We start from the raw sequence: 27,500 nt of genomic DNA, 5'->3' as shown, positions 1-27,500 counted from the left end.
ACCCTTCAGTTCCGTTTCGTTCAGTTATAGTTTTAGAGATACAGCGCGGAAACAGGCCCTTCGACCCACCGAGTCCGTGCTGGCCAGCGATCCCCGCACCTTAATACCAGCCCACACGCACTAAGCTCCATTCTACATTCATGCCAAGCCAATTAACCTGCAAACCTGTGATTCTTGATTAGTGCGGGTGTCAGAGGCTATGTGGAGAAGGCAGGAGAATGGGGCTAGGAGGGAGAGAGAGAGATCAGCCATGATTGAATGGCGGAGTTGACCTGATGGGCCGAATGGCCTAATTACTGCTCCTATCACTTGTGATCTTGTGGAACGTGCACGTCTTTGGAGTGTGGGAGGAAACCGGAGCGCTCGGAGAAAACCCACGCAGGTCACAGGGAGAACGTGCAAACTCCGTACAGACAGCACCCATAGTCAGGATCGAACCCGGGTATCCTTGATCGGACTTTGCTGGCTTTACCTTGCACTAAACATTATGGTGGCCGATTGGGAAAGGGGGAGATGCAGCGAGACCTGGGTGTCATGGTACACCAGTCATTGAAAGTAGGCATGCAGGTGCAGCAGGCAGTGAAGAAAGCGAATGGTATGTTGGCTTTCATAGCAAAAGGATTTGAGTATAGGAGCAGGGAGGTTCTACTGCAGTTGTACAGGGTCTTGGTGAGACCACACCTGGAGTATTGCGTACAGTTTTGGTCTCCAAATCTGAAGAAGGACATTATTGCCATAGAGGGAGTGCAGAGAAGGTTCACCAGACTGATTCCTGGGATGTCAGGACTGTCTTATGAAGAAAGACTGGATAGACTTGGTTTATACTCTCTAGAATTTAGGAGATTGAGAGGGGATCTTATAGAAACTTACAAAATTCTTAAGGGGTTGGACAGGCTAGATGCAGGAAGATTGTTCCCGATGTTGGGGAAGTCCAGGACAAGGGGTCACAGCTTAAGGATAAGGGGGAAATCCTTTAAAACCGAGATGAGTAGAACTTTTTTCACACAGAGAGTGGTGAATCTCTGGAACTCTCTGCCGCAGAGGGTAGTTGAGGCCACAGTTCATTGGCTATATTTAAGAGGGAGTTAGATGTGGCCCTTGTGGCTAAGGGGATCAGGGGGTATGGAGAGAAGGCAGGTACGGGATACTGAGTTGGATGATCAGCCATGATCATATTGAATGGCGGTGCAGGCTCGAAGGGCCGAATGGCCTCTACTCCTGCACCTATTTTCTATGTTTCTATGTTTCTATTCCCTTATCATGTATCTGTACACTGTGGACGGCCCGATTGTAATCATGTATTGTCTTTCAGCTGACTGGTTAGCAAGCAACAAAAGCTGTTCACTGTACCTCGGTACACGTGACAATAAACTAAAACTCACACTCAAACTGAATAAAGCCCGACCCATCCAGTCTCTCCTTCTAACTCAAGATAGCTCAGGACTAGTGTGCACGGGTGATCGATGGTTGGCATTGATTCGGTGGGCCGAAGGGCCTGTTTCCATGCTGTGATTGAAACTTGGGATCCTTCACTTCAAGACCGTTCCGGAAAGCCAAGGCAGGCGCTGACTGTGGGAGGACACAGCTCCGTGAAAATATAACAGGGTCATTTCATGTCTCCCTGGGTGGTGCGTTGGCGCAGCGGTAGAGTCGCTGCCTCACAGCGCCAGAGACCCGGGTTTTATCCCGACTACGGGCGCTGTCTGTACGGAGTTTGCACGTTCCCCCCGTGACCTGCGTTGGGTTTACTCCCGCACTCCAAAGACGTGCAGGTTTGCAGGTTAATTGGCGTGGCATGAATGTAAATTGTCCCCGGTGTGTGTAGGACAGTGTTAGTGTGCGGGGATCGCTGGTCGGCACGGACTCGCTGGGCCGAAGGGCCTGTTTCCGCGCTGTATCTCTAAACTGAACTAAACTAAGTTGCTGTGGGTGGGGATTGCAATCATTCGTTATTTCCTTGGTAGAAAAAAATGTTGGAGAAACTCAGCGGGTGAGGCAGCATCTATGCAGCGAAGGAAATAGAAACATAGAAACATAGAAATTTGGTGCAGGAGTAGGCCATTCGGCCCTTCGAGCCTGCACCGCCATTCAATATGATCATGGTTGATCATCCAACTCAGTATCCCGTACCTGCCTTCTCTCCATACCCCCTGATCCCCTTAGCCACAAGGGCCACATCTAACTCCCTCTTAAATATAGCCAATGCACTGTGGCCTCGACTACCCTCTGTGGCAGAGAATTACAGAGATTCACCGCTCTCTGTGTGAAAAAAGTTCTTCTCATCTCAGTTTTTAAAGGATTTCCCCCTTATCCTTAAACTGTGACCCCTTGTCCTGGACTTCCCCAACATCGGGAACAATCTTCCTGCATCTAGCCTGTCCAACCCCTTAAGAATTTTGTAAGTTTCTATAAGATCCCCTCTCAATCTCCTAAATTCTAGAGAGTATAAACCAAGTCTATCCAGTCTTTCTTCATAAGACAGTCCTGACATCCCAGGAATCAGTCTGGTTAATGTGCGGGGATCGCTGGTCGGCACGGACTCGGTGGGCCGAAGGGCCTGTTTCCGCGCTGTATCTCTAAACTGAACTAAACTAAGTGGCTGTGGGTGGGGGTTGAGACACTTAGTCATCATTTCCTTGGTAGACAAAAATGCTGGAGAAACTCAGCGGGTGAGGCAGCATCTATGCAGCGAAGGAAATAGGCGACGCTTCGGGTCGAAACCCTTCTTCGGAACCGACGTCTCGTCCCGAAACGTCACCTATTCCCTTCTCTCCACAGATGCTGCCTCACCCGCTGAGATTCTCCAGCATGTTTGTCAACCTTCGATTTTTGCAGCATCTGCAGTTCCTTCTTAGTCATTATTTCCGTGTAAGCTGCCGCCTGAAGTTACTGAAACATGATGTAAATTGAAAGCTTCTTGAGTGCTGAATGCTTTCCCCATTTGCTGCTACAAGATTTTATCCTACGCTTGTCGCTGGGCAGAGAGAACACCTAATGCCCGTGTTGGTCTATGTTCGACGAGATGAAATGTCTGTACCGACGAGCTGGTGCCTGATAGTCACGGGCTTAGGTGCGGCACGGTGGCGCAGCGCCAGAGTTGCTCCTGGGCTCCAATAGACAATAGGTGCAGGAGTAGGCCATTCAGCCCTTCGAGCCAGCACCGCCATTCAATGTGATCATGGCTGATCATCCCCAATCAGTACCCCGTTCCTGCCCTCTCCCCATATCCCCTGACTCCGCCATCTTTAAGAGCCCTATCTAGCTCTCTCTTGAAAGCATCCAGAGAACCGGCCTCCACCGCCCTCTGAGGCAGCGAATTCCACAGACTCACAACTCAAGTGTCTCCTCGTCTCCATTCTAAATGGCTTACCCCTTATTCTTAAACTGTGTGTGGCCCCTGGTTCTGGACTCCCCCAACATCGGGAACATGTTTCCTGCCTCTAGCGTGTCCAAACCCTTAATAATCTTAAGGGCTTGTCCCAGTTGGGCGTCATTTGCGCATTGTTTAGGCGACATCGTTTACGTGTCACGACGCACGACGCACGCATTGTGACCCACACGTGATGCGCGCAAGGTGCCTACGTGACAAACAAATTACACCCAAGTGGGACAGCCCTTTATATGTTTCAATAAGATCCCCTCCCATCCTTCTAAACTCCAGGGTATACAAGCCCAGCCGTTCCATTCTCTCAGCGTAAGGCAGTCCCGCCATCCCGACTGCGGGTGCTGTCTGTACGGAGTTTGTACGTTCTCCCCGTGACCTGCGTGGGTTTCCTCCGGGTGCTCCGGTTTCCTCCCGCACTACAAAGACGGGCAGGTTAATTGACCGGTAAAAATTATAAATTGGCTCCAGTGTGTGTGTGTGTGTGTGTGTGTGTGTGTGTGTGGTGTGTGTGTGTGTGTGTGTGTGTGTGTGTGTGTGTGTGTGTGTGTGTGTGTGTGTGTGTGTGTGTGTGTGTGTGTGTGCGTGCGTGTGTGTGTGTGTGTGTGTGTGTGTGTGTGCCAGTTTATGGTGATCGCTGGTCGGCACGGACTCGGTGGGCTGTGGTGTTGTTGTGTGCGTGTGTTGTGTGTTTTGTGTGTGGCAGTGGGTGTGGGGTGTGATCACCAGATGCCAGTGTGTCGCTGTTGGACCTGTGTGTGTGTGTGTGTGTGTGTGGGATGGATGGGTTGGGCTGTGTGTGTGTGTGTTGTGTGCTTTGGGTGTGTGTGTTGGTGCCGACCAGTGATGTGTGCACACTAACACTATCCTGTGTGTGGGTGGACAACTTACATTGTACACCAAGCCGATTAACCTACAAACCTGCACGTCTGTGGAGTGTTGGAGGGAACCGTGTGTCTTGGAGAAATGTGTGCATGTCACGGTGTGTGTATAAACTGCGTGTGTGATGGGTTAGGTAGGTCAAACCCGTGTCTCTGGCGCTGTGAGGTGTACCTGTGTGTGTGTGCCATGCCGTGCCACTAATAACGGGGTTAGCACTGTGCTGGCATGGATGGGTTGGGCCGAATGGCCTGTTTCCAGCCTGGATCACTAAAACTAATGTTGGCACGGTGCTGGCATAGATGGGTTGGGCCGAACGCCCTGTTTCTACAACGGATCACCAAAACGAGAAAGTAATGTTGGGTTAGCATGGATGGGTTGGGCTGAATGGCCTGTTTCTACGCTGGATCTCCGAATCGAGGGAGTAATGTTGGGTTAGCATGGATGGGTTGGGCTGAATGGCCTGTTTCTACACCGGATCACCAAAACGAGAAAGTAATGTTGGGTTAGCATAGATGGGTTGGGCAGAATGGCGTGTTTCACTGCTATCTCACCTGCGCTTCTCCTTCTCTTTCAGTGCCCACCACGGTGGAGACCACGTCCCTGGGCGTGACGCTCGCCAGGACCACCGCGCCCACCACCACCACCACCCTCGGCGACAGAGCGTTGGCAACCACCACCCTGGGGGCCAGGGCCAAGGAGGGCAGCCAGGGCCCCCGGCCGGGCCCCAGAGAAACCCCCACCAAGCCGCCCCCAGTGCTGGCATGCCTGGGTCCCCCGAACCGAGAGTTTCTGCGCTGGATCAACGGAGGCCCGAGGCATTGGGCTAGCCTGGATGGCCAGAGGCTGAACCATGGTTCTACACCGGATCACCATGTCCGAAAGGCACGCGAGGTTAGACCACCATGGGGAGGTAGCCTGTTTCACGACTGGGAGCGCCGTACAGCACTGCGCTGGCCCCACTTCCCATCTTGGTTGCACGTGGACTACTTGATGGAATAAGTCTAGTGTAACATAGAAACATAGAAACATAGAAATTAGGTGCAGGAGTAGGCCATTCGGCCCTTCGAGCCTGCACCACCATTCAATATGATCATGGCTGATCATCCAACTCAGTATCCCGTACCTGCCTTCTCTCCATACCCCCTGATCCCCTTAGCCACGAGGGCCACATCTCCTCCCCTCTTAAATATAGCCAATGACTTCTGCCTCAACTACCCTCATTGGTGGCAGAGGTTCCAGAGGGAACCACTGGTGGTGTGAAAAAAGTTCCGAAGGTCACGGAGGTAAAGGATTTCCAGGGGGAGGTAGAGTGAGCCCCTTACAGCTGGACACTCCCCAACATCGGGGCCCATCTTCCTGCATCTGGCCTACTTGAACCCCTTAAGTCTAGTGTTTTTGTAAGTTTCTATAAGATCCCCTCTCAATCTCCCCATCTTGGCCAATTCTAGAGAGTATAAACCAAGTAAGTTTAGTTTAGAGATACAGCACAGATACAGGCCCTTTGGCCCATCTTGGCCAGCATTGGTTAATTGGTGGAATGGGTTTAGTTTAGCTGTGTAGAGATACAGCAGAGAAACAGGCCCTTCGGTCCATCTTGGTTGGCATGGGCGAGTTGGTGGAATGAACTTAGTTAAGTTTAATATCATTGAATTGTTGAATCGTTAAATATTGAATCATTAGTTTAGTTTAGTTTAGAGTTACAGCAGAGAAACAGGCCATTCGGCCCATCTTGGTTGGCATGGGCTAGTTGACGGAATGAGTTTAGTTTAGTATCATTGAATCTTTGAATTATTAGTTACTTTATATTGGACATGTCACGTGGAAACAGAGAAACGTAGACAATAGGTGCAGGAGTAGACCATTCGGCCCTTCGAACCAGCACCGCCATTCAATATGATCATGGCTGATCATCCCCAATCAGTACCCCGTTCCGGCCTTCTCCCCACATCCCTAGATTCTAAATCTAACTCTCTCTTGAAAACATCCAATGAATTGGCCTCCGCTGCCTTCTGTGGCAGAGAATTCCACAGATTCGCAACTCTCTGGGTGAGAAGGTTTTTCTTCATCTCACTCCTAAATGTCCTAAACCCCTTATTCTTAAACTGTGTGACACCCCCCCCCTGGTTCCGGACTCCCCCAACATGGGGAACATTTATCCTGCATTAGCCTGTCCAATCCCTTAAGAGTTTTTATGTGTTTCTATAAGACCCTCACAGTGCCAAGAACTTTAGACTTTAGAGATACAGTCTCTTCGGCCCACTGAGTCCGCACCGACCAATGATCCACCCGCACACACTAACACCATCCTACACACTGACTACGGGTGCTGTCTATACGGAGTTTGCACGTTCTCCCCATGACTGCCGTGGGTTTTCTCCGGGTGCACCGGTTTCCCCCACACTCCAAAGACGTGCAGGTTTGTAGGTCAATTGGCTCCAGTAAAAAACTGTAAATTGTCCTTAATGTGTGTAGGATATTGCTGGTCGGCACAGACTCAGTGGGCTGAAGGGCATGTTTCCACGCTATAATCTCTAAAGTCTGGCCCCTAACCAGCCTGAAGAACGGTCGCGGCCCGAAATGTCGCCCATTCCTTCTCCCCAGAGATGCTGCCTGTCCCGCTGAGTTACGCCCTTGTCTCACTTAACCATATAACCATATAACAATTACAGCACGGAAACAGGCCATCTCGGCCCTACAAGTCCGTGCTGAACAAATTTTTTTTTTCCCCTTAGTCCCACCTGCCTGCACTCATATCATAACCCTCCATTCCCTTTTCATCCATATGCCTATCCAATTTATTTTTAAATGATACCAATGAACCTGCCTCCACCACTTCCACTGGCAGCTCATTCCACACCGCTACCACTCTCTGAGTAAAGAAGTTCCCCCTCATGTTACCCCTAAACTTCTGTCCCTTAATTCTGAAGTCATGTCCTCTTCTTTGAATCTTCCCTATTCTCAAAGGGAAAAGCTTGTCCACATCAACTCTGTCTATCCCTCTCATCATTTTAAAGACCTCTATCAAGTCCCCCCTTAACCTTCTGCGCTCCAGAGAATAAAGACCTAACTTATTCAACCTATCTCTGTAACTTAGTTGTTGAAACCCAGGCAACACTTAAGCCCCTGTCCCACTTAGGAAACCTGAACGGAAACCTCTGGAGACTTTGCGCCCCACCCAAGGTTTCCGTGCGGTTCCCGGAGGTTTTTGTCAGTCTCCCTACCTGCTTCCACTACCTGCAACCTCTGGCAACCACCTGCAACCTCCGGCAACCACCTGCAACCTCCGGGAACCTCACGGAAACCTTGGGTGGGGCGCAAAGTCTCCAGAGGTTTCCGTTCAGGTTTCCTAAGTGGGACAGGGGGCATTATTACTCCAGCTCTTTGTGTCTATGTGTAGGAAAGAACTGCAAAAGCTGGGTTTTTAAACCGAAAATGGACACAAAAAGCTGGAGTCACTCAGCGGGACAGGCAGAACCTCTCTGGAGAGAAGGAATCGATCAATCAATCAGTTTTATTTGTCACTTGCACATAAAGTGCTAGTGAAATTAATTTGCCAGCAGCGGTATAATGAAAGGGGTGACGTTTCGGGTCGAGACCCTTCGTCAGTCAGTTCTCGGCACTTGTCACATTGCGAAAGGGTTTCAAAGCAAAGTTAAAACCTGAAGAAGGGTCCCGGCCCATTCCTTCTCTCCAGAGACGCTGAGTTACTCCAGCATTTTGTGTCTATCTTGCAAGTATCAATCTTGGACACAGCTTTGTGAAGAACCTGGAGCGTGGTTGACTTTAGCGCCGGTGTTGATTGGAAACGTTCCCCTAATAAATTGGTGTCCCAGTTCCCCAAAGGAAGTAAATTTGATTATATAGCACGTCCCGTTGAAACCAAAGTACTTTACATAGAAAAAATAATTAAGTTTCTGTACATCCATAGAAAAAACCCCAAAAAAACATGACACAACACATTATAGAATTCAACATGAATGTCCCCCCCACAACAGAATCAATATTTTCCACTGTGTGGGGAAAGGCACCAGAATGTTTAGTCCTCTTTCTCTGTGAACACACGAGGTTGGGGCCTATTTGTGGCCTCCGCAGCCAGTCCGATCATTATACACTGTGTGTCAAGCCAAGATCGTGAGGATCTGGAGAATTCACCAGGCTGCCCAGCTCCTTATAACCATATAACAATTACAGCACGGAAACAGGCCATCTCGACCCTTCTAGTCCGTGCCGAACACATAATCTCCCCTAGTCCCATATACCTGCGCTCAGACCATAACCCTCCATTCCCTTCCCATCCATATAACTATCCAATTTATTTTTAAATGATAAAAACGAACCTGCCTCCACCACCTCCACTGGAAGCTCATTCCACACAGCTACCACTCTCTGAGTAAAGAAGTTCCCCCTCATGTTACCCCTAACTTCAGTCCCTTAATTCTCAAGTCATGTCCCCTTGTTTGAATCTTCCCTACTCTCAGTGGGAAAAGCTTTTCCACGTCAACTCTGTCTATCCCTCTCATCATTTTAAAAACCTCTATCAAGTCCCCCCTTAACCTTCTGCGCTCCAAAGAATAAAGCCCTAACTTGTTCAACCTTCTCTGTAACTTAGTTGCTGAAACCCAGGCAACATTCTAGTAAATCTCCTCTGTACTCTCTCTATTTTGTTGACATCCTTCCTATAATTAGGCGACCAAAATTGTACACCATACTCCAGAATTGGCCTCACCAATGCCTTGTACAATTTTAACATTACATCCCAACTTCTATACTCATCTTCTATACTTATCTGCAGATGATGCTGGCCAGTAATATCCAACGCTAGATCAACCCACGGTTAAAGTTAGTGCGGGGACCTCGTCTCGGCCCGAAAACACCGCCCGTGCCTTCTCCCCAGAGATGCTGCCTGTCCCCGCTGGGTGACTCCAGCATTTTTGGGTCTATGTGTAGGAAAGAACTGGAGATGCTGGGTTTAGATCGAAGGGGGACTCAAACTGCTGTAGTAACTCAACGGGACGGGCGGCATCTCTGGAGGGAAGGAACGGGTGACCTTTCAGGTCGAGACCCTTCTTAAAAAATCTTCAAAAAATCTACAAAACTCTTAAGGGGTTGGGCAGGCTAGATGCAGGAAGATTGTTCCCGATGTTGGGGAAGTCCAGGACAAGAGGTCACACAGTTTAAGGATAAGGGGGAAAGTCTTTTAGGACCGAGATGAGAAAAATCATTTTTCACACAGAGAGTGGTGAATCTGAGGAATTCTCTGCCACAGAAGGTAGTTGAGGCCACAGTTCATTGGCTATATTTAAGAGGGAGTTAGATGTGGCCCTTGTGGCTAAAGGGATCAGGGGGTATGGAGAGAAGGCAGGTACAGGATACTGAGTTGGTACAGCCATGACCATATCGGATGGCGGTGCAGGCTCGAAGGGCCGAATGGCCTACTCCTGTACCTATTGTCTATGTTTCTTCAGACTGATGTCAAGGGACAGCTTGGCACATCTAGCCAACAATGATTTTGTCTACATTGTCCCTTCCACGTCTCTGTGTCTCCCTCCCCCCCTTTTACTCTCAGTCTGAAGAAGGTTCTCAACCCGAAACCTCACCCATTCATTTTCGCCAGAGATGCTGCCTGACCCGCTGAGTTACTCCAGCACTTTGTATCCGTCTTTGGTATTAACCAGCACCTGCAGTTCCTTCATTCGTGACAGAAAGCAGACTGTGTAGGATGGAACTGCAGATGCTGGTTTAAACCGAAGGTAGACACAAACTGCTGGAGTAACTCAGCGGGACGGGCGGCATCTCTGGAGGGAAGGAATGGGTGACGTTTTGGGTGGGGAACCCTTCTCTGCTTCTTGTCTTGTTCTCCGTGGCACACGGAGGGAGGCCGGTCAGAGGCTGATCTCTGTCCATCTTTTTGCAGGCACGGTGACCTTCCTGTGCGTGGGATCCACGGGCATCTGGAACGCAAGGGGCCCGGACCTCAGCAACTGCACCTCGCACTGGGTGAACCAAGTGGCGCAGAAGGTTAGTTTGCGCGCGTCTATTTTGTCAGATCGCGACAAGCCTTTAAACATAAGGGGTAAGGCCATTTAGAACGGAGACGAGGAAACACTTTTTCACAGTTGCAGAGAGTTGTGAGTCTGTGAAATTCTCTGCCTCGTGTGGAGGCCGGTTCTCTGGATACTTTCAAGAGAGAGCTGGATAGGGCTCTTAAAGATAGCGGAGTCAGGGGATATGGGGAGAAGGCAGGAACGGGGTACTGATTGGGGATGATCAGCCATGATCACATTGAATGGCGGTGCTGGCTCGAAAGGCCTACTCCTACACAGAAGGCCAAGTCAGTGGATATTTTTAAGGCAGAGTTGATAATTCTTTTTTTTTTTTTTTTTTTTTTTTTTTTTTTTTTTAATTTTATTTTTTATTAGCAGTACAGTGAATCACATTAATACATCGCATATATCTTATTACATTATGTTGTACCACTTCATTTTTTGAGATTTAAAAAAGATAGAAAAAAAAGAAGTAAGGAAAGTAAGCAAGAATCGTGAAGGTGCAGGAAAGTGTTGGGAGAAGAGAACCCCTTAGGGAAGGAATTAGAGAAGGAAGTAAAGAAAAGGAATAAGACCCTAGAAAGAAAAGAAAAAAAAAGAAGAAAGGAAAATCAGTCGCTCTATTGTAACACAAAACTCCGCAAAAAAAGGATATACCAACGTGTTTTTATTAAAAATTTATTTTATACCCCCTGTTACCAGGCCCTCGTAGCCTTTATGTTATAACTTATTATTGCACCTTATGCTTGTAATAGTTCCATAACATTCAGATTCAGATTCAGATTCCATTTTAATTGTCATTGTCAGTGTACAGTACAGAGACAACGAAATGCATTTAGCATCTCCCTGGAAGAGCGACATAGCAAACGATTTGAATAAATAATAATAAGTGTCCGGAGGGGGGGGGGGGGGTGGTGATTGGCAGTCACCGAGGTACGTCACCATAAATGCAGACCACGTCTTTTGGAAGTGATCTGCTTTGCCTGCTAGGAGGAGTCTCATCTCTTCCCAGTGTAGTGTTTCGAACATGTTTGAAATCCACATTTTTGTTGTTGGTATTGGAGCATTTTTCCAAAATTTAAGTATAAGCTTTTTTCCCCATTATTAGCCCATAATTAAGTAAGTTCTTTTGAAACATATTTAATTCTGGGTACCACCTTCCGATATTCCAAAAATGATTTAAAACAAAACTACTACCAAAAGTAGATTGACTATTTCCTTCGCTCCATAGATGCTGCCTCACCCGCTGAGTTTCTCCAGCATTTTTTGTCTACCTTCGATTTTTCCAGCATCTGCAGTTCTTTCTTAAACAAATAGTGAAGGGCTTGGACAGAGTGGATGTGGAGAGGATTTTTCCACCAGTGGGAGAATCTAGGAGCAGAGGGCACACACAGCCTCAGAATTAGAGGATGTTCCTTTAGGAAGGAGATGAGGAGGAATTTCTTTAGTCAGAGGGTGGTGAATCTGTGGAATTCATTGCCACAAAAGGCTGTGGAGGCCAAGTCAGTGGATATTTCTAAGGCATAGATAGATTCTTGATTCTAGTACGGGTGTCGGAGGTTATGGGGAGAAGGCAGGAGAATGGGGTTAGGAGTGGGAGAGATAGATCAGCCACGATTGAATGGCGGAGTAGACGTGATGGGCCGAATGGCCTAATTCTACTATCACCGATGGTTTTGTCAACGGTGGTCGCTGAGTGAGAGAGAGAGTGGTGTGTTGTTCACAGATCCGGAGTGGGGAGAATGCCGCCAACTTGGCTAACGAGCTGGCCAAGCACACCAAGGGGCCCATCTACGCGGGGGATGTGAGCTCGTCCGTGCGACTGATGGAGCAGCTCGTCGACATACTGGACGCCCAGCTCCAAGAGCTACGTCCGAGCGAGAAAGACTCCGTGGGGCGCAGCTTCAACAAGGTAAGCGCTAACGGGTCGGGGTGGGGCAGTTGAGGGGCAGGCGGTGGGTTGGTCTGATCACAGCCTGGACCAGAGCTGGAGGCTGCAGACTGCAGCCGGAATCCTGAGCGACAAGACAAAGAGCTGGAAGAACCCAGCTGGTCAGGCAGCATCTGTGGAAGGGGAAGGACAGATGGCACCTGCTGGAGTTTCGAAGGGTGGGGGGGGGCCTCAATGAGACTTACCGAACAGTGAAAGGCCTGGATAGAGTGGATGTGGAGAGGATGTTTCCACTAGTGGGAGAGTCTAGGACCAGAGGACACACACAGCCTCAGAATTAAAGGACGTTCCTTTAAGAAGGAGATGAGGAGCAATTTCTTCAGTCAGAGGGTGGTGAATCTGTGGAGGCCAAGTCAGTGGATATTTTTAAGGCAGAGATAGATAGATTCTTGATTAGTACGGGTGTCAGGGGTTATGGGGAGAAGGCAGGAGAATGGGGTTGGGAGGGAGAGATAGATCAGCCGCGATTGAATGGCGGAGCGGATAATGGGCCGAATGGCCTAATCCTGCTCCTATCACTTGTGACTTTGTGACGTTTTTCAGGGTGGCACGGTGGTGCAGCGGTAGAGTTGCTGCCTCACAGTGCCAGAGACCCCCGGTTCGATTCTGACCTTGGGCGGTGATTGAGTGTGCGGGTGAGTGTGTGAGTGTGTGTACATGTGTGCGAGTGTGAGTGAGAGTTACATAGAGCTCCAGGGGCTGGTGGAATCAAGGGATATGGGGAGAAGGCAGGCACGGGTTACTGATTGGGGATGATCAGCCATGATCACATTGAATGGCGGTGCTGGCTCGAAGGGCCGAATGGCCTCCTCCTGCACCTATTTTCTATGTCTATGTTCTATGAGCATGCTTGCAGCGTGCATGCGTGCGGCGTGTGCGTGCAGCGTGTGTGCGTGTGGCGTGCATGCGTGCGGCGTGTGTGCTGTGTGCTGTGTGCGAGTGTGTGAGGTGTCACTGTGTGGAGTTTGCACGTTCTCCCAGCGCTCCCAGTTTTCTCCGGGTGCTCCGGCTCCCTCCCACGTCCCAAAGACGTCGCAGGGTTTGATTGGCTTCCGTAACTTGCCCCACCCTGTAACTGGATGGGAAAGTGTGAGCGGGTGGCTGGTGGGATAGGCCGGACCCGCTGGGCCGAAGGGCCTGCTCCCATCCTGCATCTTTCGATCTACCTGAAGATTGTTCCCGACCCATAACGTCGCCTGTCCGTTTCCCTCCGAAGATGCTGCCTGACCTGCTGAGTTTCTCCAGCATCTTGTTCTGTGCTCGGGGAAACACGCTGATGGATTCTAGTTCTTCACCCAGGGAGTTTTGCCACCAGACCTGTCGCCCCACGTGCAAAGTTGGAGGCAAATCCAACTCTCATCTCCCCCCTTACTAACTACCTGTGTTCTCTTTTGTTTTTCTCTCCCCACCCTCTATCTCTCTCTCTCTCTCTCTCTCTCTCTCTCCCTCCCCCTCTCCCCCTCCCTCTCTTTATTCCCCAACCCCCCTCTCTCCCTCTCCCTCTCCCTTTCTCTCACCGCCTCTCTCTCCCTCCCTCCTCCAAACCCCTTCCTTTCTCTCTCCCTCTCTTCCCCATCCTCTCTCTCTCTCCTCCCACTCTCTCTCCCTCCCTCTCTCTCTCTCTCCCTCCCTCTCTCCCTCTCTCCCTCTCTCTCTCCTCTCTCCCTCTTCTCCTCTCCTCTCTCTCTCTCTCTCCCTCCCCTCTCTCTCTCTCTCTCCTCTCTCTCTCTCTCTCTCTCTCTCTCTCTCCTCCCCTTCTCTCTCTCTCTCTCTCTCTCTCTCTCTCTCTCTCTCTCTCTCTCTCTCTCTCTCCCTCTCTCTCTCCTCTCTCTCCCCTCTCCCCCCTCTCTCTCTCCTCTCTCTCTCCCCCTCTCTCCCCTCTCTCTCCTCCTCTCTCTTGCCTCTTACTCCTCCCTCTCCCCTCTCCCCCTCTCCTCCCTCTCTCTCTCTCTCCTCTCTCTCTCCATTCTCTCTCCTTTCTCTCTCTCTCTCCCCTCTCTCCCCTCTCTCTCCCTTCTCTCTCCCTCCAGTACCCCCCCACTCCCTCTCTCCTTCTTACCCTCCCCCCACTCACTCCCTCCCTCTCTCTCCCTCTCTCTCTCTCTCTCTCTCTCTCTCCCTCCCTCTCTCTCTCTCTCTCTCTCTCTCTCTCTCTCTCTCTCTCTCTCTCTCTCTCTCTCTCTCTCTCTCTCTCTCTCTCTCTATCTATATGAAAAGCTCCAGAAAAGAGACAAGACGTGCAGAGTGTACATCAAGGTAGCGTTCTCTCGATGTGACGCTTTTGCTGCCGTTGGTATCCCCGCCCGCATCCAGTCTGTCACCTCGTGCTTTGTAAACGTGCTGCACCGTGCTCCCCTCTCTCCCTGTCTCTCCTTCACACCCATCCTCTCTCCCCCCCTCTCCCCCTCCCTCTCTCCCTTCCACCCCCACTCCCTCCTCTCCCTCCCTTTCTCTCTCCCTCTCTCCCTCTCTCCCCCCCCACCTCCACCACCCTCCCCTGCTTACTCCAGTACCCTGCTTGCTCCAGTACCCTGCTTGCTCCAGTACCCTGCTTACTCCAGTACCCTGCTTACTCCAGTACCCTGCTTACTCCAGTACCCAGTACCTGCTTGCTCCAGTACTCCAGTACCCTACCCCTTGCTCCAGTACCCCCACTTGCTCCAGTACCCTGCTTGCTCCAGTACCCTGCTTACTCCAGTACCCTGCTTACTCCAGTACCCTGCTTGCTCCAGTACCCTGCTTGCTCCAGTACCCTGCTTGCTCCAGTACCCTGCTTGCTCCAGTACCCTGCTTACTCCAGTACCCTGCTTACTCCAGTACCCTGCTTACTCCAGTACCCTGCTTGCTCCAGTACCCTGCTTGCTCCAGTACCCCACTTGCTCCAGTACCCCACTTGCTCCAGTACCCTGCTTACTCCAGTACCCTGCTTACTCCAGTACCCTGCTTACTCCAGTACCCTGTTTGCTCCAGTACCCTGCTTGCTCCAGTACCCTGCTTACTCCAGTACCCTGTTTGCTCCAGTACCCTGCTTGCTCCAGTACCCTGCTTACTCCAGTACCCTGTTTGCTCCAGTACCCTGTTTGCTCCAGTACCCCCACTTGCTCCACTACCCCTGCTTACCATGTGATTATCACCCCCCCCCCCCCCATTTCCCACACATGTGCCAAACCTTTCAATATCTGTCAGCCTTTTCATTTCTGTTTTTGCTGGCTATATGTTCAGTTTATGGACACGAGGTGCGGTGAAAGCTTTTTTGTTGCGCGCTACCCAGCCATAAGGCTGCACATGGTTATACTTGAGCCGTCCACAGTGTACAGATACAGGATAAGGGGAATAGAAAACAGTTGCAGGAGGAGGCCATTCGGCCCTTCGAGCCAGCACCGCCATTCATTGTGATCATGGCTGATCGTCCCCAATCAATAACCCGTGCCTTCCTTCTCCCCATACCCCCTAGCCCCTAGAGCTCTATCTAACTCTCTTTTAAATCCATCCAGTGATTTGGCCTCCACTGCCCTCTGTGGCAGGGAATTCCACAAATTCACAACTCTCTGGGTGAAAAGGTTTTTTCTCACCTCAGTCTTAAATGGCCTCCCCTTTATTCTAAGACTGTGTGTGGCCCCTGGTTCTGGACTCGCCCAACATTGGGAACATTTTTCCTGCTTTTAGTGCAAAGTAAAGTCCGATTGAAGATAGTCCGAGGGTCACCAATGAGGTAGATAGTAGTTCAGCGCTGCTCTCTGGTTGTGGTAGGATGGTTCAGTTGCCTGATAACAGCCGGGAAGAAACTGTCCCTGAATCTGGAGGTGTGTGTTTTCACACTTCTGTACCTCTTGCCCGATGGGAGAGGGGAGAAGGAGGGAGTGGCCGGGGGTGCGACTGGTCCTTGATTGTGCTGCTGGCCTTGCCGAGGCAGCGTGAAGATAGTCTGTGTATCTCCAATGAGGTGGATGGGAGGTCAGGACCACACTGTTCTATTGGACTATTCCATGCCATCCTCAGTAATGTTTTTCTTTAAACAATAGTCATTAACCATATAACCATATAACATATAACAATTACAGCACGGAAACAGGCCATCTCGACCCTTCTAGTCCATGCCGAACACGTATTCTCCCCTAGTCCCATCTACCTGCGCTCAGACCATAACCTTCCATTCCCTTCCCGTCCATTTAACTATCCAATTTATTTTTAAATGATAAAAACGAACCTGCCTCCACCACCTTCACTGGAAGCTCATTCCACACAGCCACCACTCTCTGAGTAAAGAAGTTCCCCCTCATGTTACCCCTAAACTTCCGTCCCTTAATTCTCAAGTCATGTCCCCTTGTTTGAATCTTCCCTACTCTCAAAGGGAAAAGCTTATCCACGTCAACTCTGTCTATCCCTCTCATCATTTTAAAGACCTCTATCAAGTCCCCCCTTAACCTTCTGCGCTCCAAAGAATAAAGCCCTAACTTGTTCAACCTTTCTCTGTAACTTAGTTGCTGAAACCCAGGCAACATTCTAGTAAATCTCCTCTGTACTCTCTCTATTTTGTTGACATCCTTCCTATAATTAGGCGACCAAAACTGTACACCATACTCCAGAATTGGCCTCACCAATGCCTTGTACAATTTTAACATTACACCCCAGCTTCTATACTCATACATCCCAACATTCTATCCATTCAGCAGAAGCCAGGAATTAAAACTGATTGACTTACTGCCTCATCACACTGTTGCTCTGGGTTCGATCCTGACCTCGGGTGCTGTCATAGGGTCATAAGTTCGTGAGTGATAGGAGCAGAATTAGGCCATTCGGCCCATCAAATCTACTCCGCCATTCAATCGTGGCTGATCTATCTCTCCCTCCCAACCCCATTCTCCTGCCTTCTCCCCATAACCCCTGACACCCATACTAATCAAGAATCTATCTATCTCTGCCTTATGAAATATCCACTGACCTGGCCTCCGCAGCCTCCTGTAGTTGTGTGGTGTTTGCACGGTCTCCCTCTGACCCGCGTGGGTTTTCTCCGGGTGCTCAGGATTCCACCCACATCTCGAAGACGTGTAGATTTGTAGGTCAATTGGCCGTCTGTAAATGCCATTTACCACATTGGTGACCCTCGGACTATCTTTGATCGGATGCTACATCAGGCAGCGAAGAAAGCAAATGGCATGTTGGGCCTTCATAACAAGAGGAGTTGAGTATAGGCACAAAGAGGTCCTTCTGCAGTTGTACCGGGCCCTGGTGAGACCACACCTGGAGTATTGTGTGCAGTTTTGGTCCCCTAATTTGAGGAAGGACATTCTTGCTATTGAGGGAGTGCAGCGTAGGTTTACAAGGTTAATTCCTGGGATGGCGGGACTGTCATATGCTGAGAGAATGGAACGACTGAGCTTGTATTCGAATTGGAATTTTGAAGGATGAGAGGGAATCTTATAGAAACATATAACATTATTAAGGGTTTGGACACATTAGAGGCAGGAAACATGTTCCCGATGTTGGGGGAGTCCAGAACCAGGGGCCACACAGTTTAAGAATAAGGGAGTAAGCCATTTAGAACGGAGATGAGGAAACACTTTTTCTCACAGAGAGTGGTGAGTCTGTGGAATTCTCTGCCTCAGAGGGTGGTGGAGGCCGGTTCTCTGGATGATTTCAAGAGATAGCTAGAGAGTGCTCTTCAAGATAGTGGAGTCAGGGGATATGGGGAGAAGGCAGGAACGGGGTACTGATTGGGGATGATCAGCCATGATCACATTGAATGGCGGCGCTGGTTTGAAGGGCCATTTAACCCATTTAGAATTGAGAAGAGGAATATTTTTTTCACCCAGAGAGTTGTGAGTCTGTGGAATCCTCTGCCTCAGAGGGCAGTGGAGGCCGATTCACTAGATGCATGCGATAGAGAGTTAAACCTCTGTCCCACGGTACGAGTTCATTCCAAGAGCTCTCTCTCCCCGAGTTTGCCCTGATTCAAACTTGGAGATTTACGGTAATGGCCACTTGTCGGTACTCGGGGCTCTCGTGGAAATTTTTCAACATGTTGAAAATCTTCACGAGTCTTCCCGTGCTTACCTGCCGTTAGTGAGTCTTCCCGAGTACCTGCCGTTAGCGTTGCGAGCCGCTAAGAGACGTCCCCGAGCTCCGACGTACCCGCTACGTTCATTCTCCGCGCTTACCATGAGTTTGATTAATTTTAGCTCTTGGAATGAACTGGTACCGTGGGACAGGGGTTTCAGATAGAGCTCTTAGGGCAAGCAGAATCAAGGGATATGGGGAGAAGGCAGGAACGGGGTACTGATTGTGGATGATCAGCCGTGATCACAGTGAATGACGGTGCTGGCTCGAAGGGCCGAATGGCCTACTCCTGCACCTATTGTCTATGTATCTACGCATCTACTGGCTTCATCTTGCACTGCACATCATTGCGTTATCCTGTATCTGTACACTGTGGACGGGTCGATTGTAATCATGTATTGTCGTTCCGCTGACTGGTTAGCACGCAACAAAAAGCTTTTCACTGGACCATGAACTAAGCTGAACTGAACTGAACTGAACTGAAGATCGCCCACTTGCCAGAGACGTCGGTGAGGCTGAGTATCTCAAAATGGATTAATCTTAATTAATCTCATCGCTGACACGTAGTCTGGGTGATTTTTGCAACACTCCGTCTAAAACTCATCCTGTTTCTCTTTGCCGAATTACTCGAAGCATTGACATTAACATCGATCAGTTGAGGACCCAACGCAGAGATGAGAGAGGCATTAGTGTCTGGTTAACCATGTGACTCTCAGCGTTACCACGATCCCTTCAGCACTCCTTTGACACTGGAGAACAGATTTGATTCACTGATTAGTTTAGTCTAGTTTAGTTTAGAGAAACTAAAGCGCGGAAACAAGCATTCGGCCCACCGGGTCCGCGCCGACCAGCGATCCCCGCACATTAACTCTCCCCTACACACACTAGGGACAATTGACAATTTTTCCAAAGCCAATTAACCTGCAAACCTGAACCTCATTGGAGTGTGGGAGGAAAACTGAATATAACAATTACAGCACAAACAACATTGGCCATCTCGGCCCTACAATGGCTTCCATGCCGAACAAAGTTTTTTTTTTAGTTTAGAGTACCCCACCTGCCTGCACTCGTACATTGACCCTCCAGCTCCCATTCTCAAGGATATGCCTATAGGAGCATTTATTTTTAAATGCATACCACAGGGTCCTGCTGAGACCACCACTTCCAGTATTGCGTACAGTTTTGGTTCCACACAGCTACATTACTCTCTAGAGGGAGTGCAAAGAAGGTTCACCCTCATGATTACCCCTAAACTGTCTGTCCCTTAATTCTGAAGTCATGTCCTCTTGTTTGAATCTTCCCTATTCTCAAAGGGAAAAGCTTGTCCACATCAACTCTGTCTTTCCCTCTCATCATTTTAAAGACCTCTATCAAGTCCCCCCTTAACCTTCTGCGCTCCTGAGAATAAAGACCTAACTTATTCAACCTATCTCTGTAACTTAGTTGTTGAAACCCAGGCAACATTCTAGTAAATCTCCTCTGTACTCTCTCTATTTTGTTGACAAAACCTGAAGTTCCGAAAACCGAAAACCTGAAGTTCTCGGAGAAAATGATCAAACATCATTGTTTTCTGTCAGGTTTAGAATGGCTTCCAGTTGCCTCATTCCCCCAGAGTTCGGTTTAGTTTAGTTTAGAGATACCGAGTCCACATTGACCATCCATCAGCCAAAACTGAACTCAAGCTTGGATTGGGTCTAGGATATTGGGAAAGGGGCAGAGAATAAAATTCACACCCACTGTGAGAAAGAAGTTTGTAGACACCATTGTGAACCTGACAGAAAATAATGTCCTTTACAAGGTTAATCAGTTTTGGGTTGGCACGGTGGTGCAGCGGTAGAGTTGCTGCCTCACGGCGCCAGAGACCCGGGTTCCATCCCGGCTACGGGCGCTGTCTGTACGGAGTTTGTACCTTCTCCCCGTGACCTGCGTGGGTTTTCTCCGAGATCTTCGGTTTCCTCCCACACTCCACGAAACTTACAAAATTCTTAAGGGGTTGGACAGGCTAGATGCAGGAAGATTGTTCCCGATGTTGGGGAAGTCCAGGGCAAGGGGTCACAGCTTAAGGATAAGGGGGAAATCCTTTAAAACCGAGGTGAGAAGAACTTTTTTCACACCGAGAGTGGTGAATCTCTGGAACTCTCTGCCGCAGAGGGTAGTCGAGGCCACAGTTCATTGGCTATATTTAAGAGGGAGTTAGATGTGGCCCTTGTGGCTAAGGGGATCAGGGGGTATGGAGAGAAGGCAGGTACGGGATACTGGGTTGGATGATCAGCCATGATCATATTGAATGGCGGTGCAGGCTCGAAGGGCCGAATGGCCTACTCCTGCACCTAATTTCTATGTTTCTATGTTTCCAAAGACATGTAGGTTTGTCGGCTAATTGGCTTGGTGTAAATGTAAAAATTGACCCGAGTGTGCGTAGGATAGTGTTAGTGTGCGGGGATCGCTGGTCGGCGCGGACCCGGTGGGCCGAAGGGCCTGTTTCCGCGCTGTATCTCTATAAACTAAACGAAAGTAGGGTTTCAATGGTGCTTCTGTGTTCAGTCCAACTGTGGACTTATTATTCATCCACCACCAAACCTATCTCTTAACTAAATCTGTATCTCAAAACTAAATTAAAAAGCTAGGAGGTGAGTGGAGCGTGTAGGATTACAACCTGTTTTGCACGCCAGGCAGGCAGAGCAGATAAGCGGAGAGATGCTTCTTCACACATGAGGGGCGGAGATGTGGGCTAACAGATGTGGGGACAGAGAGAAGGGGGGGGGGGGGGGGGGGGGGGGACAGACAGACAGAGGCAGGGTTTTTAAGGATGGCGTGCCAGGAAGATTGGGATGATATCGGGCAATACAGTGTGACGGGACACGGCAAGGAGGCGAGATAAGCAGAGACGGACAGCTGGCGATGAGCGATTACAGGGCAGATTGATGGAGATGTCAGCTCGTGAGAAAAATAGATCACAGAGTCGCAGGGACCAGTACTCTTGCCCGCACATCCTCAGTGAGACGTGAAGATCAGACAATGATTTATTTACACGTGCGTAGATGGTGGTAAATAGACACAAAATGCCGGAGTAACTCAGCGGGACGGGCGGCATCTCTGGAGAGAAGGAACGGGCCACGTTTCGGGTCGAGTCCCTTCTTCAGACTGATGTCAGGGGAGTGGGCGGGACAGAGATAGAATGTAGTCGGAGACAGTAAAGGGGCCTGTCCCACTTGGGGATTTTTCTCGGCGACTGCCGTATCGGGTCACCGAAAAAGTCGCGGCGTAACGACGTATTGACGTGCGATTGACTTCTCTAACTTCAAGTAGCCCTTGCTTTCCCTCTCTCTCCATCCCCTCCCCCACACACTCACCTAACGACTCCCGTACTAAACAAGAATCTATCCATCTCTGCAATTCGGCCCATCAAGTCTACTCCGCCATTCAATCAGGGCTGGTCTATCTCTCCCTCCCAACCCCATTCTCCTGCCTTCTCCCCATAACCCCTTGACACCGGTACTAATCAAGAATCTATCTATCTCTGCCTTAAATATATCCATTGACTTGGCCTCCACAGCCTTCTGTGGCAAAGAATTCCACAGATTCACCACCCTCTGACTAAAGAAATTCCTCCTTATCTCCTTCCTAAAGGAACGCCCTTTAATTCTGAGGCTGTGCCCTCTGGTCCTAGACTCTCCCACTAGTGGAAACATCCTCCCCACATCCACTCTATCCAGGCCTTTCACTATTCGGTAAGTTTCAATGAGGCACCCCCCCCTCATCCTTCTAAACTCCAGCGAGTACAACAGGCCCAGTGCCGTCAAACACTCATCGTATGTTAACCCACTCATTCCTGGGATTATCCTCGTCAACCTACTCTGGACCCTCTCCAGAGCCAGCGCATCCTTCCTCAGATACGGAGCCATCTCCTTATGGCTTTGTGAAGGAAATTGAGGAGGAGGGGACGGGCATTCAGGTCTGAGACGAGGAAAAACTTTTCCACCCGGAGAGTTGTGAATCTGTGGGATTCTCTGCCACAGAAGGCAGTGGAGGCCGATTCGCTGGATGTTTTCAAGAGGAGTTAGATAGAACTCTTCGGGCTAAAAGAATCGAGGGATATGGGGGAGATAGCAGGAACGGGGTTCTGATTAGCCACGATCTTATTGAATGGCGGTGCTGGCTCGAAGGGCCGAATGGCCTACTTTCTATGTTTCTGAAATGGTGGTGAGTTGCAGGTCTGTCGTGATTGATGCTGGTGACACGTGAAGAGGCCTGATGGTGTGTGGCCCTGCGTCAAGTCTTATGATCATGAGCAGGGAGGTTGTGAGTCCTGTGTAACCTCTCCCCCCCTCTCTCCCCGTCTCTCTCTCCCCTCCCCCCCACCATCAGGCCATTGTGGACACGGTGGACAACCTGCTGAGACCGGAGGCTCTGCAGTCGTGGCGGGACATGAACACGACGGAGCAAGCCCACGCCGCCACGCTGCTGCTCGACACGCTGGAGGAAGGCGCCTTCGTCCTGGCTGACAACCTCATCGAGCCCACCACAGTCACCGTGCCCACCGAGAACATAGGTGAGCCCTTCCCCCCCCCTCTACTGCCCGCCCCGCCCCAACCCCCCACCCGCCCGAGATCCACCGCATCCCCCGCCCGAGATCCACCACCCCCCGAGATCCACCGCCCGAGATCCACCGCCCGAGATCCACCGCCCGAGATCCACCGCCCGAGATCCACCGCCCCGAGATCCACCGCACCGCCCGAGATCCACCGCCCGAGATCCACCGCCCGAGATCCCCCGCCCGAGATCCACCGCCCGAGATCCCACCGCCCGAGATCCACCGCCCGAGATCCACCGCCCGAGATCCACCGCCCGAGATCCACCGCCCGAGATCCACCGCCCGCCCCGAGATCCACCGCCCGAGATCCACCGCCCGAGATCCACCGCCCGAGATCCACCGCCCGCCCGAGATCCACCGCCCGAGATCCACCGCCCGAGATCCACCGCCCGAGATCCACCGCCCGAGATCCACCGCCCGAGATCCACCGCCCGAGATCCACCGCCCGCCCGAGATCCACCGCCCGCCCGAGATCCACCGCCCGTCCGAGATCCACCGCATCCCCCGCCCGAGATCCACCGCATCCCCCCCGCCCGAGATCCACCACCCGCCCGAGATCCACCGCCCGTCCGAGATCCACCGCCATCCCCCGCCCGAGATCCACCGCACCGCCCGAGATCCACCGCCCGAGATCCACCTCCCGCCCGAGATCCACCGCCCGCCCGAGATCCACCGCATCCCCTGCCCGAGATCCACCGCCCGCCCGAGATCCACCTCCCGCCCGAGATCCACCGCACCGCCCGAGATCCACCACCCGCCCGAGATCCACCACCCGCCCGAGATCCACCGCATCCCCCGCCCGAGATCCACCGCACCGCCCGAGATCCACCACCCGCCCGAGATCCACCCCCGCCCGAGATCCACCGCATCCCCCCCGCCCGAGATCCACCGCCCGCCCGAGATCCACCGCCCGAGATCCACCGCCCGCCCGAGATCCACCGCCCGAGATCCACCGCCCGAGATCCACCGCCCGAGATCCACCGCCCGCACGAGATCCACCGCCCGCACGAGATCCACCGCCCGAGATCCACCGCCCGAGATCCACCGCCCAAGATCCACCGCCCAAGATCCACCGCCCGCCCGAGATCCACCGCATCCCCCGCCCGAGGTCCACTGCCCCATGGCACCAATACCTCAAAGTTTTTGCTACATGTTGACACACTGAATATTTTAATATTTCAAATAATGTAATGTCTATTGTCTATTTTTATTGGTATGTTGTCTGTCTGTGTGTTTTTAATATTACTTGCACATTTGGCGTATGGGGGAACGTAATTTCAATCCTCTGTGTAACTACTGTTGCATAATTGAATTGAGAATAAAGTTTACTTTGAACTTCAACCAACACATGACAGTGAACCCTCCTCAACTACTCACACCGCTGTCCGGCACGCGGTACAGGCCCTTCGGTTGATTGACTTCGGTCAAGATTGTAAGTTGTCCCTGGCGTGTGTCGGTTAGTGTTGATGTGCGGGGATCGCTGGTCGGCGCCGACTCGGTGGGCCAAAGGGGGCCTGTTCCCGCTCTGTATCTCTAAACTAAACCAAAATCAATTTCCCTCCTGGGATAAGTAATGTTCTATCGTACCGCATCGTAATGTGTTTAGTTTCAGTTTAGAGATACAGTGCGGCAACAGGCCCTTCCTATGGCCCACCGAGTCCGTGTCGACCACCGACTCTCACGACCAAGTTCCAGAAAGAAGAGGAGTTGAGTATAGGAGCAAAGAGGTCCTTCTGCAGTTGTACGGGGCCCTAGTGAGACCACACCTGGAGTATTGTGTGCAGTTTTGGTCCCCTAATTTGAGGAAGGACATTCTTGCTATTGAGGGAGTGCAGCGTAGGTTTACAAGGTTAATTCCCGGGATAGCGGGACTGTCATATGCTGAGAGAATGGAGCAGCTGGGCTTGTACACTCTGGAGTTTAGGATGAGAGGGGATCTCATTGAAACATATAAGATTATTAATGTTTTGGACACGCTAGAGACAGGAAACATGTTCCCGATGTTGGGGGAGTCCAGAACCAGGGGCCACACACAGTTTAAGAATAAGGGGTCAGCCATTTAGAACGGAGACGAGGAAACACTTTTTCTCACAGAGAGTGGTGAGTCTGTGGAATTCTCTGCCTCAGTGGGCGGTGGAGGCAGGTTCTCTGGATACTTTCAAGAGAGAGCTAGATAGGGGTTTTAAAGATAGCGGAGTCAGGGGATATGGGGAGAAGGCAGGAACGGGGTACTGATTGGGGATGATCACAGTGAATGGCGGTGCTGGCTCGAAGGGCCGAATGGCCTACTCCTGCACCTATTGACTGTTGTCTACTGCCTATAAGGCTACTGGGAGCCACTTTACCCACCGTGGCACTCTGAGAAACACTGAGAAAGCGACAGGTACAGGGACAGGGACAGGGGTAGGGGGGGAGTGGGCCGGCCATTTTGATGGCCTCGTTGAGATAGATTTGTCTTGAAAGGGATAATGGGCGGAGGAAATTCAACCTCGAAAAGTTGACAGGAAGATCTGGCCCGCCAGCTATTTCTGGGGAAGTAGTAAATGCATTTTAAAATAATTTAGTTATAACTCTCTGAGGAGAGGGAAACAATATGAGAATTTTCCCAGTCAGAGTGTCAATGACAAATGACAGCAAGAGGAAATCTGTCTCCATTGTGTTACACAGATCGCATTCAAACTGCAAAAAGTATATTTAATGAAAGGCATTGTTCTTTTTTGTGGTCTGTCAGAGCTGCAGATGTATTTTCTTTTCTAATTAAATACAAGGCTGGAAGGCAAAACGCCGCATGGCTTCACCGTGGAGCGGGCCAAGAGATGTTTCTGGATTTCTAATCCAGCAACACATAAAATCAAATATAGACACCGAAAGCTGGAGTAGCTCAGATTCAGATTCAATTTTAATTGTCATTGTCAGTGTACAGTACAGAGACAACGAAATGCATTTAGCATCTCCCTTGAAGAGCGACATAGCAAACGATTTGAATAAAAAGATAATAAGTGTCCGGGGGGGGGGGGTTGTGATTGGCAGTCACCGAGGTACGTTGTTGAGTAGAGTGACAGCCGCCGGAAAGAAGCTGTTCCTCGACCTGATGGTCCTCTCCGGCAACGGAGAGACCTGTAGGGCCTCCCGGATGGTAGGAGGGTAAACAGTCCATGGTTGGGGTGAGAGCAGTCCTTGGCGATGCTGAGCGCCCTCCGCCGACAGTGCTTGCTTTGGACAGACTCAATGGAGGGGAGCGAGGAACCGGTGATGCGTTGGGCAATTTTCACCACCCTCTGCAATGCCTTCCGGTCGGAGACAGAGCAGTTGCCATACCATACTGTGATGCAGTTGGTAAGGATGCTCTCGATGGTGCAGCGGTAGAAGTTCACCAGGATCTGAGGAGACAGATGGACCTTCTTCAGTCTCCACAGGAAGAAGAGATGCTGATGAGCCTTCTTGATCAGAGTAGAGTCAGACAGAGTAGAGTCAGACTCAGCAGAGTCAGACAGCATCTCTGGCGAGAGGGAATGGGTGACGTTTCGGGTCGAGACCCCTCCCACCCTACAGACTGAGAGTCGGGGGGGGGAAAGGGAAATGACGGATGAGAGGGGATCATGGATTAGAAGGATGAGAGGGGATCTCATTGAAACATATAAGATTGTTAAGGCTTGGACACGCTAGAGGCAGGAAACATGTTCCCGATGTTGGGGGAGTCCAGAACCAGGGGCCACAGTTTAAGAATAAGGGGTAAGCCATTTAGAACGAAGATAAGGAAAAACGTTTTCACACAGAGAGTTGTGAGTCTGTGGAATTCTCTGCCATTTAGAACGGAGATGAGGAAAAACGTTTTCACACAGAGAGTTGTGAGTCTGTGGAATTCTCTGCCATTTAGAACGGAGATGAGGAAAAACGTTTTCACACAGAGAGTTGTGAGTCTGTGGAATTCTCTGCCATTTAGAACGGAGATGAGGAAAATCGTTTTCACACAGAGAGTTGTGAGTCTGTGGAATTCTCTGCCATTTAGAACGGAGATGAGGAAAATCGTTTTCACACAGAGAGTTGTGAGCCTGTGGAATTCTCTGTCTCGGAGGGCGGTGGAGGCCAATTCTCTGGAGGCTTTCAAGAGAGAGGTAGATAGGGCTCTTAAAGATAGAGGAGTCAGGGGATATGAGGAGAAGGAAGGAACGGGGTACTGATTGTGGATGCCAGCGGTGCTGGCTCGAAGGGCCGAATGGCCTACTCCTGCAGCTATTGATGATTATCTATTTGCCCCATTCTCCTGCCTTCTCCCCATAGCCCCCGACACCCGCACTAATCAAGAATCATCTCTCTTATCTCTGCCTTAGAATTATCCGCTGGCCTCTAGGTGGGCAGGGGCAAGTTGGGCCGAAGGGCCTGTTTCCATGTCGTGCGACCCCGGGCCTTACTGATGCCTATGAGGCAGGGCGTTTGGTCACTTAAGTGCTAACAAGACTCTCTGATTTCTCTCCCCCCCCGCCCTGACGTGGCTCCCACAGTTCTGGAGGTGGGCGTGCTCAGTACAGAAGGACAGGTGAAGGACCTGAAGTTCCCTCAGGGCTACATGGGAGGAAACTCCATCCATCT

General features: G+C 50.7%; 1 protein-coding gene across 1 annotated transcript in view; it reads left to right on the top strand.

Annotated features, from left to right (window-relative positions):
* Positions 1-27,500, top strand: part of LOC129701301 (adhesion G protein-coupled receptor L2-like) — a 127,610-nt gene that overhangs the window by 21,668 nt on the left and 78,442 nt on the right. The window contains exons 3-8 of the mRNA XM_055642466.1: positions 4,839-5,155; positions 10,019-10,282; positions 12,035-12,220; positions 14,477-14,515; positions 22,685-22,868; positions 27,413-27,500. The exon at positions 27,413-27,500 is cut by the window's right edge and continues 35 nt beyond it. Of these exons, the coding sequence (XP_055498441.1) occupies positions 4,839-5,155; positions 10,019-10,282; positions 12,035-12,220; positions 14,477-14,515; positions 22,685-22,868; positions 27,413-27,500 (1,078 nt within the window). The remainder of the gene's footprint in view (positions 1-4,838; positions 5,156-10,018; positions 10,283-12,034; positions 12,221-14,476; positions 14,516-22,684; positions 22,869-27,412) is intronic.

This window comes from Leucoraja erinacea, chromosome 10 (genome assembly GCF_028641065.1).
Source record: "Leucoraja erinacea ecotype New England chromosome 10, Leri_hhj_1, whole genome shotgun sequence".
In the NCBI taxonomy this organism is placed as follows: domain Eukaryota; kingdom Metazoa; phylum Chordata; class Chondrichthyes; order Rajiformes; family Rajidae; genus Leucoraja; species Leucoraja erinaceus.
The sequence above is the reverse complement of the archived record's forward strand: the minus strand, read 5'-3'. Positions and strand labels throughout refer to the sequence as shown.